The sequence below is a fragment of the Trichoderma harzianum genome (genome assembly GCF_003025095.1).
Source record: "Trichoderma harzianum CBS 226.95 unplaced genomic scaffold M431scaffold_4, whole genome shotgun sequence".
Classification (NCBI taxonomy): Eukaryota; Fungi; Ascomycota; class Sordariomycetes; order Hypocreales; family Hypocreaceae; genus Trichoderma; species Trichoderma harzianum.
In genome coordinates, this window is record NW_020209252.1 from 1,135,763 (window position 1) to 1,154,648 (window position 18,886).

At 51.2% G+C, this 18,886-nt stretch overlaps 6 protein-coding genes and 1 non-coding gene across 7 annotated transcripts; 3 read left to right on the forward strand and 4 right to left on the reverse strand.

The window, feature by feature from the left end:
- Nucleotides 1-1,532: 1,532 nt before the first annotated feature.
- On the forward strand, nucleotides 1,533-1,606 carry M431DRAFT_t65. The gene has a single exon. It is a non-coding gene; the product is annotated as a tRNA-Lys (tRNA).
- Nucleotides 1,607-2,831: 1,225 nt separating this feature from the next.
- Nucleotides 2,832-3,716, reverse strand: M431DRAFT_506373 (hypothetical protein; the record flags this gene model as incomplete). The annotated part of the gene is made up of 3 exons (XM_024918798.1): nucleotides 3,286-3,716; nucleotides 3,149-3,213; nucleotides 2,832-3,065 (listed from the first exon to the last, which is right to left on the reverse strand). A coding segment is annotated over exon 1 (262 nt), but the record flags the coding sequence as incomplete, so codon positions are not given.
- Nucleotides 3,717-6,101: 2,385 nt separating this feature from the next.
- M431DRAFT_382536 (hypothetical protein) lies at nucleotides 6,102-6,868 on the reverse strand. The gene has a single exon (XM_024914721.1). The coding sequence runs from the start codon at nucleotides 6,612-6,614 to the stop codon at nucleotides 6,165-6,167; it is 450 nt and encodes a 149-aa protein (XP_024776285.1). The 5' UTR covers nucleotides 6,615-6,868; the 3' UTR covers nucleotides 6,102-6,164.
- Nucleotides 6,869-7,770: 902 nt separating this feature from the next.
- Nucleotides 7,771-9,160, forward strand: M431DRAFT_81700 (hypothetical protein; the record flags this gene model as incomplete). The annotated part of the gene is made up of 2 exons (XM_024923068.1): nucleotides 7,771-7,976; nucleotides 8,071-9,160. The coding sequence occupies 2 exons, from the start codon at nucleotides 7,771-7,773 to the stop codon at nucleotides 9,158-9,160; spliced, it is 1,296 nt and encodes a 431-aa protein (XP_024776286.1).
- Nucleotides 9,161-12,158: 2,998 nt separating this feature from the next.
- M431DRAFT_493084 (hypothetical protein) lies at nucleotides 12,159-13,697 on the reverse strand (the record flags this gene model as incomplete). Its single annotated transcript, XM_024917069.1, has 2 exons — nucleotides 12,159-12,290; nucleotides 12,351-13,697. 2 exons carry the CDS (start codon nucleotides 13,695-13,697, stop codon nucleotides 12,159-12,161), a joined length of 1,479 nt encoding a protein of 492 aa, XP_024776287.1.
- An 857-nt stretch (nucleotides 13,698-14,554) lies between these two features.
- Nucleotides 14,555-15,039, reverse strand: M431DRAFT_382525 (hypothetical protein). The gene has a single exon (XM_024914720.1). It carries the CDS (start codon nucleotides 14,892-14,894, stop codon nucleotides 14,622-14,624), a length of 273 nt encoding a protein of 90 aa, XP_024776288.1. The 5' UTR covers nucleotides 14,895-15,039; the 3' UTR covers nucleotides 14,555-14,621.
- Nucleotides 15,040-16,981: 1,942 nt separating this feature from the next.
- On the forward strand, nucleotides 16,982-17,858 carry M431DRAFT_382625 (hypothetical protein). The gene is made up of 2 exons (XM_024914722.1): nucleotides 16,982-17,775; nucleotides 17,844-17,858. The coding sequence occupies exon 1, from the start codon at nucleotides 17,131-17,133 to the stop codon at nucleotides 17,596-17,598; it is 468 nt and encodes a 155-aa protein (XP_024776289.1). The 5' UTR covers nucleotides 16,982-17,130; the 3' UTR covers nucleotides 17,599-17,775; nucleotides 17,844-17,858.
- Nucleotides 17,859-18,886: the final 1,028 nt, after the last annotated feature.

The window sequence follows — 18,886 nt, forward strand, 5'->3', positions numbered from 1 at the left end:
GAGATACAACTTTATCTCCGTGAGTTCCATTGCACTTCAGGCGTCATTGACAAGAGTAGCAATGTATAGAGATACAGCGTCTACCTACTCTCACCAACCACCGGCTATGATGGATGTTTTCGAAGCTCGGCAGAGTCCTCTGGGATATTTTGTGAGAATATCCATTGACGGTGTCAACTTATAAGGCTATCATCGCTTTCGTTCCAAGCTCGAGTCATTTAAAATAAGGGAGTGTATACAGCCAGAAGGCCCTGATCGTCTGATGTAGCAGTTAGCTATATGCTGTATAAGCACTACACGATCTCCTTTTGGAATGCAGTATGGCGAGGCATGGTGTCATTCTGACTTGTGGCTTTATCTATCCAATATATTAGAACTAGTTCTCTGAAGACGTTCATTTCGAATACTTCAGCCTCTCCTCTTGCTGATAACTTCGGTATTCGCACCGGGGTTTTCGGTCCTATGAAGCGTTAGAAATGCATTTAATTCACAAATTGAGTCGGCACAAAGCCCGGGACTAAGCAAATGGGTTGGAATGCAGCTGCGCTTTGTCGTATATTGTGTTATGTTCAGCTTGGTTTGCTTGTCCATGTCTCTTCCAAAAATAGAATAAGACATCACATACCACGGTGAGACCCGTTATACTACTAGCACCATCAAAACGATCTGCTGCCCAGGCGTAGCTTGATGGCCTAGATGCGGATGTCTCAGATCTAGATTCTCTTGGAGAAGATGGCCAAAATGCAGATTCCCTGGTACCGAATAGGAACGTCACATAGAGATCTTAACATATCTGTAAAAAGCCACGAGGAACAGATTGCCGGGGGGCCATACTCATGCTGATCGAAGATGTCGATATTTGAAGGCTGGATGAATCGGTGTATTGCATTGGCCAAAGGAGTAGTCACCATAATGACTGATGTAGTGCTGTCTATGCCACTATCGCCATAGTTGTACATATGGCCCTGAAGCCGTGGACTGAGAATAATTGGAGAAATTGAGAAGCGATCTTGGGGAAATTGGGATTTGACAAGTTGCTCAGGGGGTGCCAAGAGCAATGCCGGTGTAGATGATATGTTCCACTTCTCATGATGTCATTTTTGACCCAGCTGTACAACTGCACCTCAAGAAAAACTCCTCTAGTTTATAGAGTCTGTATTAAAAGTATCGAGTAAAATTCTAGTTGGAAGAATCCTACTTCTGGGCATATTTTCATCTATCAAGCATGTAAGACGTTCATAGATGATTGCATACCAGGAATACATGTGTCACTTTAACACCAGCGTAGTATTAAACACACACATAGGCCCCTTGGCTTACAGATCTACATGTACAAGCCTTCTGTCCTTCATGAGGCAGCAAAATAGCTCCGTCTGTCTATAATAAAACTTCTGGATTTATGCTTGAATGATCGCTTCTATGGCAAGCAAAACTTTCAATAGCTGTGAAAGCTATATAAAGAATAAAAAGCTTGACAAGTGCATGACCCACCCTCACTATCAGCCAGTAGTGACTGTTCAGTATAATTGTGGGCCCGGGTAGCTCAATTGGCTAGAGCGTGCGGCTTTTAACCGCAAGGTTGGGGGTTCGACCCCCCCCTCGGGCGCAATTACATCTATTTTTGCACTTCATAGGTGTAATATTACCTTTTTGCCAGCATCAAGATCTCGATATAAATCAACACTGTAGAGAATTCCGACAGGGGAGGTGCCTCTTGAGGGGGCTTTGCTACGATTAGCTTTTTAGCTTCCGTTTCTAATGTCATTTGATTGCCATGACAAATGCCCATCGGGCTAACGAACCATCCGTGTCACTGCTTGGTTTTGTGAGGTGGTATTCAACAAGGATCCCAACTTCATATCGGGCAGCTGTGCTTCATTGAACTAACTAACAACATGCGATGCTGTTAGCCCAGCACATGTGAACATGGTAGCTAGAAGGTAAGTACACTGTAATGAGCGATAATATACAGAATGCAGAGTATGAATCACACTTATAATGTGCCTCGTAATATGCGCAAATTGCAAGCTTACACAAGGATCTAGTCTCTTTCGTATCAGTCGTGCAGCAGCCAGCACCGAAAGACTCACATGCAGCATTGGGTATCCTATTGCATGCGTAATTGTACACGAACCACATAGATACGAGTACAGTAGCTCTGGGAGAGTTACCTCAAACCGAGAATACGGGCAGAGTGGTGATACAAGGCCGAAGGGATCGAGACGGTCAGAGATTCAGAGGGAGCAAAAAAAAAAACCAACCCCCACCGAAATTACATCACATGCCATATACCTACCTGTCTGTGGACGCTGGGGTTGGAGGATCCCTGGTCACAGTCAATCAACTCGCAGCGGTGGCCACTCGGGGAAACTGGGGGGACGTTACCATCACAAGCAATTTCGTGTAACGCCGGTGAAGACTTGATTGGGTTGTCGGCATTTCTTGGAGAGGGCCTAGTGATACATCAGGCCGTGCACGGATTCGCAACAGGAACAGGGTCTGTCTCTCATGGTGAAGCAGAGGCCCTCCGCCGAGTTTGCAAAAATTTTCTCTTACTTTCCTTTTCCCTCTGGGCCAAGCACACAATGAAACAAAAGGGAAAAAAGAGGCAATAGACCGTTGCCTCTTTCGAGCTTCGAAAAGGTCCGGGCCGCCCAATCGTTCTCTTGGTCGCAGCATTGGGTTGAAACGGAGCTAATAGTCGAGCAAGCTAAGCGCGATGTCCAACGAATGATTGACAAGGGGACGGAGCCAAACCCCTGCAGCCTTGCCAAAGGCGTCCCACCCGACCTGAGACGTCGTCGTCTCAGGTGAAGCAGCGATTAGTTCCCAGCGGAGACGGGCGTCTTGTCTTGTTCCTCTTTTTTCTCTCTCTCAGAGTCCCGTCAGTTACAAGTAGAGCGATCTACCAGCGATGAAACTGTTTTGCCAGTCCAGGGGAACAGCCGTACTTTATTTCAACGGGCTACCTGTGCAAAGAGAGGCGCGGTCGTCTGATGTGAGCGGTGGCTGACATGGATGTCGTTGGGGTCCGCGAATAGGGCTGCGACAAGTTTTGGTGCCATGTATGTTTACCTAGTTGCAGTTATTAGAGGATGAAATCTCTTGCCAGTCTCTGCACAACGCACAGATAGTAACAGTAGTCCAGTATGTACGAGCATGTTGGCAGCATCTGTTAATCGTTGAGGCAAAGCACCCAGAAAAGAAGCGGCAGTAAGTCCAACATGTTCAGCATCGCCATTCCAAGTATACAAGTCTTTGATCCCTTAGTACTGTACACCATAGGTACCTACAGAGCTCAATTTACCCAAGATCCATTGACCCTCATGAGCCCCCGGCGCGGGTACCCTGAGGTGGACGTAACGTACCTGTCACAGCGTGCGCAGGAGCCACGATGAGGCACGAGCTTGTTCGAGTATCGAAAATCAGTGGGCAGGCGAAGCGGGATAGCTCTGGGTGCGGTGGGGCAGGACCCTGACAGCGAAACAAAAGAGCCGTAGAAGAGAGAAAAATCTAACGAGTCACAAAGAATGAGCAGGAGCAGGAGCCCTACCGGTTTTAACATTTGGAGCAGAGTGGGCGCCTGGGCACAGCGGTGAGAAGGCTGGCGATGGGGATTTCAGGGTCCTGAGAGTCCTGATGCGATCGACAGGAAAAAGGCGTGGCGAAATGCTCAAACGCTGCGAGTTTCGGCACAGGGGGTTCACTGTTTTGTTCCGTTCTCAGTTCAGTTCTGTTCTGTTCTGTTCAAGTCTGTGCAGTCAACTGGGATTTGGATCGTACAAAGGGCTCAAGCTTTGTTTCTGATTTTGCTACAGTCAGTCAGTACATATTGATCTGGCCTCGAAGCCTTCTGATGAAATGCCCGAAATCAGGGTTGCATTTTCCATCTGCTTTCCGAAGCCCTTGTCGCATCCTGATCACCAAAAGTCGGCTACTACTTCCCAATACTACCACCACAAATGGGCAGCATCAATCAATATTTGCGACTGGACTCGTATATTACAGTCGCATACAGCACTTCGTACGATGTCGAGAGAAAACAGTACAAAGAGGAACATGGCCTTCTACAAAAGTGAACAGGGGTAAAAGGGGGGTGTCTGTAGGAAGGACGACCACCTGTACCCGGTCTAATGAGGGGTCATGCAGCCAGTACGAAGTATCGTGCTACGGATTTGCAACGCCCACCAAGATAGGTAGGAACTGCTCTACGAACTTTTTCATCTTTCATCCTTTAGCCAAAAAGAAAATGGACATGTTATTGATGTGTAATGTATGTGTAATGTACATACAGTAGCGTCTTCATATGCATCTCTTATTAGCAGGAAAGAGAAGAGCAAAGCATTCTGTCTGGAAGCAAGAAGCTGATGCGAGAGAGAATTGCTGACATGGAAGGATTGAAGCTACTCGTACATGAATCAATCATATGCGGCTGAGCAATGTTTGCAAGAAAAAAAAACCATCCATGGATACGAGAAACCAGGCAACGGCGATCATGACCCCGCTGGCAAAAGTTTGTTTCCCATTATCGAATTTCACAACTACCTGCTAGGGTTGCAGTCGCCGATAGCCAGGCGGAGCAAATCTAACGGGACTTCGTATTGAAAGAATGAAGAGAAAGGCAAAAAATTTCGTGATACAGCATCGAGAGAATATCAATGGCCGAGTAATGTGGAACTTGACGAGATCGACAGGGCCAAAGAGCTAGTCTAACTTTTCCAGCTAAGTACTAATTTGACCCAGGGTCTTAGCATGTAGTGCAATGCCCAATGGCGAATGGCTGCAATGAACGAAGTGGCAGTTGGATCTTGTTTCTGGAGTATTACGGTCAGCTAGCAATGTGGGGAGGCTTCATTCTTCATTACGGGTTTCAATTCAACGCTTGGCTTACACCTCTATCTGGGGCCGCGGGAAATGAAGGCAGTTATCTGGCATGAGGGAATCGTGATCATCGAAAAAAGAAGATGACGAACAACCAAAGGCTCCATTGATCCGGTGACTGCTGCCGCGCACAGCACAGCATTGCGCGAGGACAAATTGATGCAACTCTAACCCCTGTCGTTGGCAAAGATTCAGCTGCCGAGGCATGATAGATTGCTGCGCCAATAATCTCTCGGCGATGCCCAATCCGAGCATGTCGAAGCACTTGTGCTCTGGCATACGAAGTATTACGAAGTAGCACGCATCGTATTTGCATCGTACTTGCACCAGTTACAGGACAGTTACAGGACACGGCTGGCCGGGAGTTACGAGGCTTCAAAAATTCTTGCGCTCTACTGCACTCGTACTTGTCCTGAAGCGCATCGGTATCGGTAGGCGTCTCACCATTGAAACGCTACAACCTCACCACACAAATATCGAACGCACGCGCTCCGCACCAGGGGGCCCCGGCTCCAGTATTAGCTCGGCGAGTGGCAACACAGCCTGAATTGCTTCTTTCTCTTTTGTCGACCGTTTCTCTGTCGAAACAGCCATTGTCTGCGCGGGCAATGACATCGGCGAGCTACCGTGCAAATGTAACGAGCCGGTGCGACGGCTGGTATGGTCTGGTGCTAAAACAAGCAGCTGGTTCATTGATTCATTGACTTCGGGCTCCGTCTATGTTCCATGTTGTCAATAATTCACGATGCGGAGCAGGATAAGCACCAGCATCCAATAGTACCAGCATTCCTTGTGCGAATATTGGATCAATATTCAAGCATTTGCCTTCATTGCAGTTCTTCGTCATCGATGGAATGACGCTATTGTTTGAGCCGCCATTTAATTGAAGCATGCACACCCAAAAATACATCATCAAATTGTATGGAAATTAGCCCCCAAAATGAATGTCAATGCTCGGGCTGGGGGAGAGCTGATCACTGCCAGGGACTGCCGGTACCTGTGGCGACCAGACAGCCAAGCGTGAACAGGGAGGCACTTGCTGGCAGGCTAAAGTCACCGGGGGTCACGTCACAAGAGAGAAGCAAAGAGCGCTTGGAGCAACCGAAAGGAGAATATTGGAAACCTGAACCTTGAAAAAATCAATCCATCATTCACACAAACGGGCAGCTAAAGCATCTAGGTAAAACACTCTACCAGCCTTGGCCGCGGTGGTGGGTGGACAGGCCTGATGAGCCTGACGGGCTTTTGCTCGCACAGCGCAGGTGAGGCGGAGGGGCGGTGGATCAGTAGCAATCCAGTGAGAGGTCGCTGAGGGCCAGGGAGCCTCCCAGCTTGCCAGCCCCTGGTTCCGATGCACCGCAGGCGGCTCCTACAGTGGGCTTTGTTTTGGGTTTGGCGGCCATTGACACACGCCCCTCGAATCGGACAGGTACTGGAGGGTACAAGGATTTGGCACGCGGCACACGTGCGCTACCGGGAGCAATTAGGGCGCTAGCGGTGCCTGTCGAGCAGCTGCGGTACCTGCTTGTACCTCTTTCCGTCGCTGTCAGGCGCTGTGCCTGATGCTTGCAGCGGCCTGTAGCAGCTTCAGCACTCGATTTCAGGCTCTGACACCTGCTAACGCTGCCTCTAAACTGGCAGTTACCGCCCAACATGACTGGCATCCGCTGAGACGTCGAGTCTTTCTCAGACACGCCCCCCCCCCATGCTGTTTTCGATCCATCATCTCCCATCCATCGCTTCACAAGCTGCTGAGAAGCTGTCCGGCATCCGTGTCACTTCCCCTCCCTCTGTGACGAACCTGGGGGCCCCTTTCATTCAGGCCTGCGGGAGGCTATTCAGACCAGGCGTAGGTATTACCGACCGATTCATGCGTTTGCGCGGGCCAAATAAAACAAACGGCGCCTGCCCCTCCGCCGTCCGACTCTTGTCTTGTTCTTTTTTCCCTGCTGCTGTTCGTTTGCTCTTCATATTCCGCCTTTCATATTCCTCCTCAGTCCTTTGAAACAGCAGAAACACATCAGGCTGCTCACAACCAACCTGAACTTTCTTCTCCTTCTCGCAGACCCGCCCCAATTCGCCGACGCCCGTCCGCTCTCCTCATCCATCGCAAAGTGTGCCTGTAAAAGCACTGGAACGCCTCCGTCCCATTCGCCAATAAAGCCCCGGAACCGCCCTCGGCAACCCCTGGTGTGCGCGCGTGGTGCGTGGGTGTATGCATCTGCATTAACGTTCTGGACCTACGGGCGCTTGTGCGTGTACACAATACCAGCGTCACAAAAATTCCTCCAGCTCCAATCGCCCGTGCTTGGCTTACCGGGTCCTAAATACGAAGTACTCCGTACTTGCTCCCCGATCGCATTATATTCGGCCAAACCACATCTCGAATCGCCAGTCTCCTGAAACGCATTCACCTTTCCCCCCAACTTGGCCTTTTTCTCCCTCTTCCGCCAGCCTTTTTCAAGGTCCTCGTTGCTGCGCAGACAAGGCAGGGCGAGCATTCAGCATTTCTTCTTTTTCTTTCTACAAGCCAACCATCGACTTTGGGAAACACACGATCGAGTCGCTTTCTTTTTATTTTCTCTCTCTCTCTCTCTGCGCTAGCGACCAAGAGAAGAATCACGAAGCATAACTTTTTGGTGGAGGGGAAGTACAAATTGGGCTCTGTTGGTTTTCGGGGTAGTTCAGGCTCCCGTTTTCGAATCTTTCGCCTGGTTTCTTCATTCGCGCCGTGAACTTGACGATAATTGCCTCGAGCGACATTCGCACCCTCTGCGCCCGCGCCGTTGGCTGATCCAGCTCGGCTTCCTTTGTTCAAATCATACAGCATAATCTCTTCGCATAATTGCATCTCTCGAAAATACCGCCATTATGAGCACAGCGATTGCCATGGCCCCTTCGCCGGCCCCTCATGAAAGGAGTACCTTTGCTACCGAACGCTCTGCTCCTTCAACTTCTACATCGCCACCTGCGCGAAACGCGGTGCCTTCACAGCCGAGGAGTCAACTCCCAGGCGCAACAACTGCCGCTCAGCCGTCCAGCAGCGGCAGCCCGAAGTCTGATAATGCTACCACAAGCAAATCTTCTCCCAACGCGTAAGTTTCTGTCGTCCTTCACAGTGACACTTGATCTTTTTCACTACAGCGCGACCAAAGTCCATCTTGCTGACAAATTTGGTTGCCACTACAGATCTCGAAAAGATGCCAGCCACCCTAAGATCATTGTTAAGAAAGAGCCAGTCTCGCCTGGTCTGCCCGCATCAACATCAGCATCAAGGCCCCGGCCCAGACGGTTGGATTTGTCCAAGAACACTCTGGCTGGATCCAATCCCTCCTCCGCCCATCCAATGACGGCGCGCGACGGACTGGGAATCCAAGAAGTTGGCATCGCCTGTCTTTCCCCGGGCTTTATGACGCAGGATCCTGTGATGAAAGAACAACTTCAGCGAAGCATGACGGTCCGGGAGCAGCAGCGAAGCCTCATCGAAGCAAGACTACAGCTGCAGCAATCTGCCAAGGGAGATGGCCCATCAGAAAAGGAAAAAGAATCGCCCTTCGCCGCCAAGACACCAGGCATGTCTCGTAGAAACAAGGCGCCCCCCGGGCTCTCAATTGTTGCGCCCTCACATCAGCAGTTTGCAAACGAAAGAGTGATTCAATCCGCACCCCTTGGCCGCAGCTTCACTGGACAACATATGCCACCTTCAAGACAAGTACATAACCAGGCTTCTAACCTTTCAAATACTTCCCACATCCACCATGTTCATGCTCATCAGACCACAAATCGGCTGCCTCCCATTAGCGATGTCTTTGGCCAGAACCTCTCAGCTCATCCGGACAATGGACCACACACCTCCGCCCTTTACCCCAGCCATGCAGCCTCACGGCCTCAGTTGTCCCCTGGCCTCCCTCCAGCTCACCAACCGCCAACATCTGGTCGCTTGAGAGAGTACAAGTCCGCGGAAGAGGCTCAGCATGAATTGGCCGGCGGACGACCAGAATTACTACCTAGACTCGTCCACTACGGCGGTCATCAACCTCCTACGCCTCCATCTCCTGTTGCTGGCGGAAACCGTAATCCCGAGGCCCATCGAAGCACAAGTCGAAGGCGAACACGCGCCGAATATGAGGAAGGCAGCAGCCCTCCACTGGGCTATGGCCCTGCCCCAACCCGACGTGGTCCCTTTGGTGCCGGCCGTGACAGCCCCGAAACGCAGCGGGCCAAGAAGGAAGAATTCCTACAGCTGTGTGCCAGAGCCTGGGATCTGTTCCATTCATAAAGGATCAAGCCAATGCTCTTCAAACCGGGCGGAATGTGCAACTCACCCATCAAAAGGCTCTGGCTGGCCACGTATTTAGCCGTTTAATGCTGGTGTTGTTTAAAGCCTTCCGCCCTGAAATGTGTACATGACAGGGCGAAGTGGGACAGGGCTTGGGTTTATGTCACGGTGAAACGATATCATTTCTCTCGGAGAAGCTCGTGAAGGATTTCCTTTGTGCCTTCTTCCTCGTCCTCTGGATGACTTTTATTTCCTTGCACGTTTTCATCTGTCTATCGGTGCTTCTTGTTGGGAGGGCCAAATCCTCTCCCTGGCCTTCATTTTCGAGGAGGGCCGGGGCTGGCAACATTGAAGCTCAAACATTACGATGTCTCTTCACTTCATCCTTGATCTAGCTGGGCGAGCTGCGATGATAGCTACGCCACGTACAGAGAGGGAATTGGAAGGGTAGCCACTCCCGCTTTGTGTGTTATACTTATTTCTACGATACATATCTACATTTTTTTTGGCAACAGGAGGGGAGGGAAAAGGAGGTGTCTAACTGCCCATACACACGCACGCACACACAACTGGTGCGCGGCTCAGGGGCAATGAGGTATATGGGAAGGGGAAGGAGATGGGTTAATTTCGAAAGGGAATTCATCTGGCGTTGGATGTGTTGATATTTTTGGGGGAAACCTTGTCGACTCTGCATTTGGGAGGAAGTGATGAATCGATATACGAGACGGTTTGCAGTCTCTCCCCCCATTATCGTCTTTATATTTTCTTCGATTCATTTTCGTCTTCGTTTTGATATTGCGGGCGTACCATCTGTGCTGGTTTAATGGGCGTTTGAAGTAGCTAGTTGTTTGCCAAAGAGCATAGCAAAAGAGCACTTGGATGCTTGTAATTCAAATTGCGTCGAGAGGCGCAAAGAGAGGGGGGAAGGGGAAGAAATACAAAGCAGTTGTTTAAGCCACATACCTATGCGTTTCCCTATTAATTCCGTATTCCGGAATCGTTCTCGTGACCAAGTGGCTTCATCATTCCATAATACCACCTGACTTTCGAATGATTTAGCCCGCAACTAAGCATTTTCAGCTCGTTCGATTCAACTTGCCGCCCGGGGGATTAGTAATTAAGAATGCGGAGAAGGTTCTTCGAACTAACTGCCTAATTGGAGTTTGAGAATGTATCTGGGGGGCGTTTTTTGTCTAACGGTACGTCACCGGATCTTTGTTAGTGTTGGGGGAGGAGGGCATCACGAGCAGTGTTTTTGGTGCCCAAAGAAAACGAGTCTTTTGTTGTTATCACGGCACTTGAAGCTACGGTATCATTTTTGGGGTGCTTTGTTACCTAGTCGGATCTCTGCTCGGTCTTGAGAAGATTGAAATTTGGGGGTTTGTTCATGCCTGATATCCAGTAGCGGCGATGTATGCATGTACTTACTGCCTTACTTGCGGTTAGGTTGTCCCATATGAAAGATCAGCAGTTGGGTACTGTAACATAAGCCGTGATCGACCCCAAGAGCCTGATCGTCGTAAAAGAGGTGTAGGAATACTACCTTAGATGAGATGATCCTAATGAGATCCATAATAAAAACACACATGACAGAAAAAAGAAAAAGAAAGGCGAAGGAACAAAACCAAAACAGTCGGTGAAGAGATGGGGGCCGTTGAGATGAGATATCAGGCAAAAAAAAAGGTCTGATGCTTGGGTAATGAGAATGCAAAGAACTATCAGCCACGCACGTCATTTCTATATATCTCTCACTCACTCTCTTCCTAGTTCTTTTGTTGGAGATGAGTTTCAAGGACGGGGGCTGGCTGCTGTATGTTGGTCATGAAACAAGAACGCAAGGGGTCAGCAGGCAGAGGCCAAGAAACACCAGCTAAATGCAAAAAGGAGGCAACAAAGCAGGCAAAGCAAAGAGACAAAAGCAAGAGGCCAAGCACAAGAGATTTGATTTGGCATTTCACCTAGCCGCACTACGCGACAAAATAGCAAGCCGACATCGCAGACAAAAAGTTCGCAGAGCAATTCTTGCCCAAAAAACACAGCTACTCGAAAAACTCCCGCTTTCCGTTTGTTTCTCTCCCTTTCTCTTGTTGTCCAAACAATTCAAAAAAGATGAAAAAATGTCCAAATGCAGGCGGCCCGTGATCCACCCAGCTAAAGTACGAGAGCCTCTCCCGTTCCCAAAATGCCCGACGCCAATCCAATCCAGCCCAGCCCAGCCCGTTTCCTTGTTCGCCTCCCTTCCCTCTTGCTCCCGTATATTGTAGCTTATACGCCGATGCCGCCACCCCTCTTTGTTGCTGTAAAAAAGGTTGTATCAGGGCGTAACAAAGCCCGCGTGCGCCAGACAAGAATAAGAAAAGGGAAGGGTCCGGAGGCCTTTTTTCCGTTTGCCCACTGCTGACCCGTGGTCCAAACCAACAACACATGATCCGCTATACGCGGGGAGTAAAGAGAATTTCTTTCTGGAATTTTTTTCTTCTTTTGCTGTACAGATCGCCTCTCGGCCAATTCGCCAAACGCCAAAGCTTGGTTGTGTATACAGAATGAAAGCGGAATACAACAAGATATGGGGCGAGCCTCGTAATCCAAAATCGCCAAATGATTATAAAAAATGAAAAAGTAGAAGTAAAAAAAAAGGGGGGGTAAAAGCGAGTGTGCCGTCTTAAGCCTGCCATGTTACAAAACTATGACAGGCACACACAAATGCATTCGCCAGAGTTGAAGAGAAATGTAAAAATGAAGAGAACAAGTATTCAGTTGCCAATTCCGAGGGGTATTTTTACCTTCGCCACATGAAATCATTAAAAGTTTTTTCTTTTCGTTGGGTCATGTTTCGTCATTCCATGCTGTTTAGCTCTGCCTGCTAAAGGGGAGGGAAAATTAGGCGATGGGGTGGCATCCAGGGGAAGATGAGGGAAGGGAAATCCCGGAGCCACGAGGTGCCATCGCTGTCAGGCAGAGCGTTCTGTCGTGTACTGCACGAGTCGTGGTTCTTCTTTCATAGGCCTTCTTCACCGGCCTTGCAAAGTTTGATCTCACGAACCCACTCAGATTTCAGGACCTGAGCCGCCGTGAGACGACGTGTCGGATGAGGATCCAACACGGAGTAAATGACGTTGCGACAACGAGCCTGTGAATATGTCAATGGGAAATTCGGGTTAATACAAATACTATCAAGAGGCCGCCATACCCTGTGTAATGACTCGATGGGGCCGTAGCCCTCTTCATCGCGGCGACCCTCCAGATAGCGGAAGTAAAACTCATCGTCATCCTTCTTGGCAACGCGCCATAGGTGTCTTCCGGTGCGCATGGCCATGTAGATGACACCGCAGGCCCAAACGTCGACGGCGCGGGCGTCAAATTCCTTGTCAGTGTACTCCTCGGGAGCGATGTAAGGGGCCGATCCGCAAAGGCCAGAGACCATGTGGGCATCCGTCTCCCAGGCCATGCGGAAGCACTCGCCGTTGCCGAAATCGGTAATCTTCAGGGCGCCGCGCGTGGTGAGCAGCAGATTCTCGGGCTTGAGGTCTCGGTGAGCAACGCCCATCTCGTGGAGGTACTCGACGCCCCTCATCATCTGCTTGAAGAAGCAGTCGGCCTCTTGAACCTCCAGCTTGCCGCTCGACAGGATGAGAGTGTACAAGTCTCCGCCAGCACAGAACTCCATGACCTCGCAGTAGTCGCCCTTGGCATCCTTGAGCAGGTCGAGGGTGTGGATGACGTTGGGGTGGCGCAGGGAAGACGAGATGCAGAACTCGGCCGTAAGGCGCTTGCTGTACTTCTTCTCCGACTCGTCAGGCCGTCGGCGGAACTCCTTGACTGCGAACAGCTTCTCGCCGGTGCTGCCAACCTTTTTGTGAGATATCCTGACGATGCCAAAGGCGCCTCGACCGACAATTTCTTGGCACTTGCCGTACTTCTCCACCAGGGTCGAGGTGGCGTGGGGCCCGCCCTTCTTGTCGACGGCCTCTTCCTTCTCTTGTCGAAGCGAATCGACCCAGTTGGAGACGAGCGAAAGATCGTTCTCTGGCGGGGGTTCTTGTTTCTTTCCGAGGATGCTCCGCCACATGTCAGACAGCTTCTCCTGTCTTCGGCTGGATCTCAGGAAATGCTCATGTCCGCCCTGGGCCTCGGCGATGGCGGTGAAGCGACCTGACGTTTCCTTGAGCTTAACGGGCTCTTTCGGTTTGGCGGCCGGAATCTTTTCGGCGGGCTTCTCTATTGATTCTTTCCGCGGCACTGGAGTGGAAGCACCACTGACTGAGGGACCACGGGAGCGAGAGCCCGACTCGCTGCCATTGGCGGCGACCTTTGTAACATCCTTGGTAGAGAACATGCGAGAAAGACGATCCTTGACCGAGGCCTTCTCGGGGAGAGGCTTCAGTTGAGTCTCGCTGGGCGAGGGGGAGAGCCTCTCGGACCCATTCTGCGAGGCCAAGGTGGGCGACCTCTTTCCCCCTTCATGCGACGACTTGATAGACGAAGGTTTTGAGCTTTGAGCGGAGCTCGGTTTTGACTCGTTTGGAGCGGACGGCATGGTTGACGGCTTGGAAAGCGCCTAGCCGTAAGTATGAGGTTATCGACGAGGTGGTATTTGGTCGAGGGTGTAGGCCAGTCGAGCGTTTATAGGCGAGCGAGTAGCGAACCGACGTTGCTTGATCCGGTGGCAAAGACCGGGATGCTGCACGGAGCTTGGTGGTGTATGGAGGGAGCCTGGAGGATTGCGTCGGCGGCGGAAGCTGGTTCCGGAGCAGGTAAAATGGGTGAAAGTGACGATCTTGTGCGACAAAAGCTAATGCGAGGCAAAGAGGCCGTATAAGTAGGGGAAAATGAAGAGCGATCAAGCTCAACAAGAGTTCGCTGTCGGATCTGCGCCCGAGCTCTAGGGTAGTGAATGCTGTGACGCAACAAGTTCGAGGGTGTCGGTCGCTGTGCCTAGGCGGCGCTTGGAGCAGGGAAATCGAGGAGGGGTGTTTGCAGCGTCAGATCGAGACTGGGCAAACGCACAGGCGACACATGCAATTGCGTGGGGGGCGGTTTTTTTGAGACGGAGGACAAACGCCTAAAGGCGGCAGATGCCCAGCAGGGATGAGGGTGTCGTAGAGCCAGCAAACCGGGGCGATGCTTTTGGGCGGACTTATATGTGTTGTTTTGAGGTTTGTTTTGCTGCTGGAAAGTTCCGAGTTGGGAGTTTTGACCCCAATGGCAGCAGAAAAAAGGCACGAAAAAAAGACACGAAAAAAAGTGCCGCCGGGCTGAATTGTCCCAGTAAAAAGTGTGTGGTGGCAGTGGCGTGCGGTATAAGTGCAAAAGGGCCCGTCAACTAGAGGGGTGGAGCTGGGCGCCTCGAAGTGCCTATAACCAGACACACAGACACTAAAGCTCACACACACGCCCTGTTGGAAAAAAAAAATTGACAGCAATAGTCACAGCTGGCCGAGACGAAGACGGACGGTCCAGCTCAGACGCCGGCGAGTGGAGGCTGAAGACGATTGCGATTGCGATTGCGATGTGAGAGGGCCAATTCAGATGAGGAGATGAGGGGGGAGAGGTAAGGATAAAAGCAGAAAAAGAAAAAGAAAAAAGAAGAACGAGAAATGATTAAAGACGAATTTGACAATGCCAGTAAGATGGAATAAGAGAACAAAGACAAAAGGGGGCAAGGGGAGGAGGCAAGAGGCGAGCGAGAGGGAATAAATGGCAAGGGAAAAAAGCAGGATATGATTGCAGCCATTAGTGAGGGCGGACTTGGACGAAGTCCCTTAGGTCAAACTCGTAGGGTCGAGGTGGGGACTGTACCTACCTGTATTGTGCATTGCAGTGCAGCACGAGCAGAGGTACGAGTGGACGAGTACAGTACAGTACGGTACAGAGCCGCGCTGGTACAGTACGGGCATGGCGAGTACCGGTACAGGAGGCGTACGGAGTATTACGGAGGGCAGGGAGTGGTTTGGGGCGGGTTGGCAGCCCGGGCGCGACCACTGGGGGGGCTGCACACGCGCCTGTAGCGGCACCCGTAGGGAGTAGCTGCAACGGGGAGTTGAGTTCCATGTGTACCTCGACGGCGTACCCGCAAAGGCTATCCATGTACCGGCTACGACAGAAGGACAGGAGCAGGTACTCGTGCCTTGGCGGAGTGTACAAGCACAACGCAAGCATCGATAAGATTGAAGCACATGCACGTCTGGTTTCTCGAGAGGCATGGAGGGTGCTTCTAGGACCAGCCAGCCGCCTGTACTGTCTGGTACAGCTTGTACCTGTAGGGGCCGTGAGTGGTGCTGGAAACTGCGCCGCCGCAAATGAGACCAGAATTTGACTGGACTCCCCAACAGTTGGGGGGACTGGACTTGGGGCGGACGACAAAAGCGCTGCGAGAGACCAGACCAGACCAGACCAGACCGACCAGACGTCAATTGATCCATCCGTGGTTGGTGGGAACGCTGAGACGTTTACGTTTGCTGCTAGCAGTGGCTCGGAATCCTCAGTTGCAATTACAAGTACATGCTCGTACAGGCACAGGCAGGGTTTTCCCAAGTTAGCCCGGGGCTAGGCTGCTTGCCGGTACTGTTGCCCGTACGTATGCCGACGGCAGCAGGTGGTTGCATGGCCCTTCTTGGTGCTGCAAAACTGCGGAGAAGGACGATGGATTCCAACCTGTGCTCGTACATAAGCCGGGCTAGGCTCGGTTCATGCCTCCAGCTGAGCATCCTGTGGCCAGCCATGCGGTGCCTTTGGGAGCGGTTAGGCAGTGGCAATTGAACATTTCGCTCATGTCCCGCGGCTACTGCGGCTTTGCAGCATCATTGATGGAATTGGATCGGATCGGACTGGGTTGGATTGCAAATGCAAATGCAAACAGCAGCCTCGTGCTGTGGCCTCGTATGAGCATCGAGGTCATCAATGTATGTACAAGTATGTCGCGCGCGTGTGCTTAGACACTTGCGTCCTCGCCGAACAGGACGGGACGACCAGAAATTTCCCCTCCTCCACCCACGGGTCCTCTTTTTTTATTTGGGGACCATTTCCTGACCGTCGACGCTCCGCCGAGCTAGACGCAAAGCAGTTGTTTATTCGCACAATGGAAAAAAAGCAGTCGACTGGGGAGAGCGGCGTGATGCCACTGCTAGTCCATGTGGTATGCGTGTGTGGAGGACATGGAGTACATGGCATGGCCTAGGACCAAATGTACGGCAACCCAGCGTTGTGGTGGTAGTGCCTAACACGGTTAGCAAGGCATTGACAAGTACCTACCGTCCTCGTGCAGATGGGCATTTGGTGGTGTGTTTTTTTGTTCATAGGTCACGAATCAGGAATCCTGTACTCCCCAGGTCACCCAACTGTCAACAATACGATGCGCCATTATTGACTGACATGGTCTCTACTCTTTTCTTTAACCTCATCTCTAGCATCTTTCATGAGCGGAGGGGGCGTTCCATACAGAGACGGCGTGGGCGTGTGAAACACTGAAGAGACAGAGGAACACGCCGAGGCGGGCTAAAACAAAAAAAAAATCTTAATTGGGCAAACAAAAAAAAGACTGCGGGAGAAAAAAAGGGAAAAAAAAAGAAAAAAGAAAAAAAGGATCTCAGGTCTTGCCCGTTTGGGAACCTCTGGCAGCGCTGGCTGGCTGGCGGCCGCCAACGACGTCCAGGGCTGAGCCACGGGGCGTGTACGTACCCGAACCCGAAGAATCAATTACTAACACGGGCAAAGTACCGCAGCATGTAATGTAATGTAATATGGAATAAGCAGCCGCAGGATTCCATCCAGATTGATTTGATTTCAGTTCCATGATTTGATTAATTGCACGGGGTGCGGTACGGAGTACAGGACAGTACAGGTACCAGGACTAAAGCCACACGACGGAGAGGCTCTAGGGGACTGACTTGCGCCCAGCAGCAGTGCGACAGGGCCGAACCTGGCTCGTCTGCGCGCGTGCATCTGCATCAATCAATTGGATCAACGGAACCATGGATATTGATGCTGCATGGCTGCATGTTGCATGTACTGCTACTCGTGCATGTCGCCTGTTATTGGCGGCCACGCCCCAAGTACTAGGTACCGATACAGCAAGTGCACAACTTTGCGCCAAGGTGACGGTGGCAGGACTCCTTGTTGCTGTGCTCGCCATCAGATCTCACCACCTGTTGCTGCTTACCTACTTGTGCTGGAACAGGCTCGCGCTGATGCTGATGCTGCAAATCGCTCAGTGGCTGCCGGTGGAGCGGGACACGGCATGGGAGGGAGCTGAGGCAAGACGAGCCAAGAGAGGAGGAGAGAGGAGAGAGGAGGGCGTTGCAAAGCATGACGAAGCCAGACCGGCTCTGAGCCACGTCCTTAGTAAGATGGTGACTGTTAGCAAGACGCCAGCCCAGCCTTTTCAGCACCGTCACAGGGCGGTGCCGGGATCGGATTCCAGTGGCCAAATCGTATGTTGATGGCTGCATGGTTTCACTCAATCAATCAACTGTCATTTGCAATCAAGCGTCTTCGTCTTTCTACCACCAAAGCCTCAACTGTGTACTGTACTTGGCGCTTATACTGCCACACTCGCCAATGCCTGTCCACACTTCCTGCCAAGCCCAAAGGGGGGGGGGGGCTACCCTACAGAAATTGTAAGATTAGGTTGATCTGGATGTTTTATTAGCATCCGATGAGATTTGCTGGATTGACTTGACCGCAGGAACAGGGTCCCCGTCTTGGCCGCCTCATTTCATGAACTGAGCAGTCGGTAATTGCCAAGTGTTTGTAAGGTGCTCAGCCGCGCTGACAGTCCAAAGTAGAAGCTCCCAGGGCTTTCGGGTTCGGGATAAATCTCATCAAATCTTTGTTTCCACGTATTATACCTGGCAAGTACAGGTACCAAGTCAGCCCTGAGGATGGGTCCTCGCCAACCAACTAAGGTAGCGTCCATGTACTGTGCCCTATTACTGTACTCGTACTCATATGCTGTCAATACCGTATGACTGGCACGCCGATGAGCCACAGACGGCATACGCAAGAAGGATGGACAGCACAGCACAGCACAGAAGGAAAAAGATAGCACGAATAAGAAAAAAAGGGAACCGTGCTCATCGACATGGCTCCAACGGGCCAGCGGCTACACAGAGCAGCGGCTGTCGGTCGGTGCTCCCAATAGAAGCCTCTAGGACGAGGCGCCAAGCATCTTCGGAATGTTTGCAGACCCTGCCCAAGTCATGTATGATGATGATGGTTTGTCGGGGGTCTCACAGAGTCAGTTCTGCTAATCCTCTGCCTCCCGCGGATCCAGCATCCAGCATCCTTGGCACGCCAGCAATGTTGCACTCGGTGCTTCTTGCCCGAAGTCTTGAGCACGCATACCGCTTCTATGGCGCATGTCTGTACAAATAGTTTGGTTGAGTTAGTCATACCATCTATTACCGGCCGGGCTTGTAGGTAATAGCGAGGCATCACAAGCAAATAGGTGAATGATAACTGCCGACAAACCCATGGGATGGGACTGTAAGCATCAGCACGAATCATGCCAAAGCTATGGGCATGTCAATCAATGACATGTCGTTGCCACGGGACAGGTGCGAATCCTGGAGTAAACTCGTCAATCCTCTACTACCTACGTATAACACTTTATCAACTGATTGCATGTGAGGGCGTTTATTTTCCAAGACTACCAAGCATCATGTTCACGCACCCAACACCCTTCCCCCCACGCCCAAGAAAACAACACCCTTTGACATTTGATGTCAT

Coding starts and splice junctions, on each gene's coding strand:
- M431DRAFT_382536 (XM_024914721.1), bottom strand. CDS start 6,614: ATGGGAGATGATGGATCGAAAACAGCATGGGGGGGGGGCGTGTCTGAG.
- M431DRAFT_382525 (XM_024914720.1), bottom strand. CDS start 14,894: ATGGCTGCAATCATATCCTGCTTTTTTCCCTTGCCATTTATTCCCTCT.
- M431DRAFT_382625 (XM_024914722.1), top strand. CDS start 17,131: ATGGATATTGATGCTGCATGGCTGCATGTTGCATGTACTGCTACTCGT.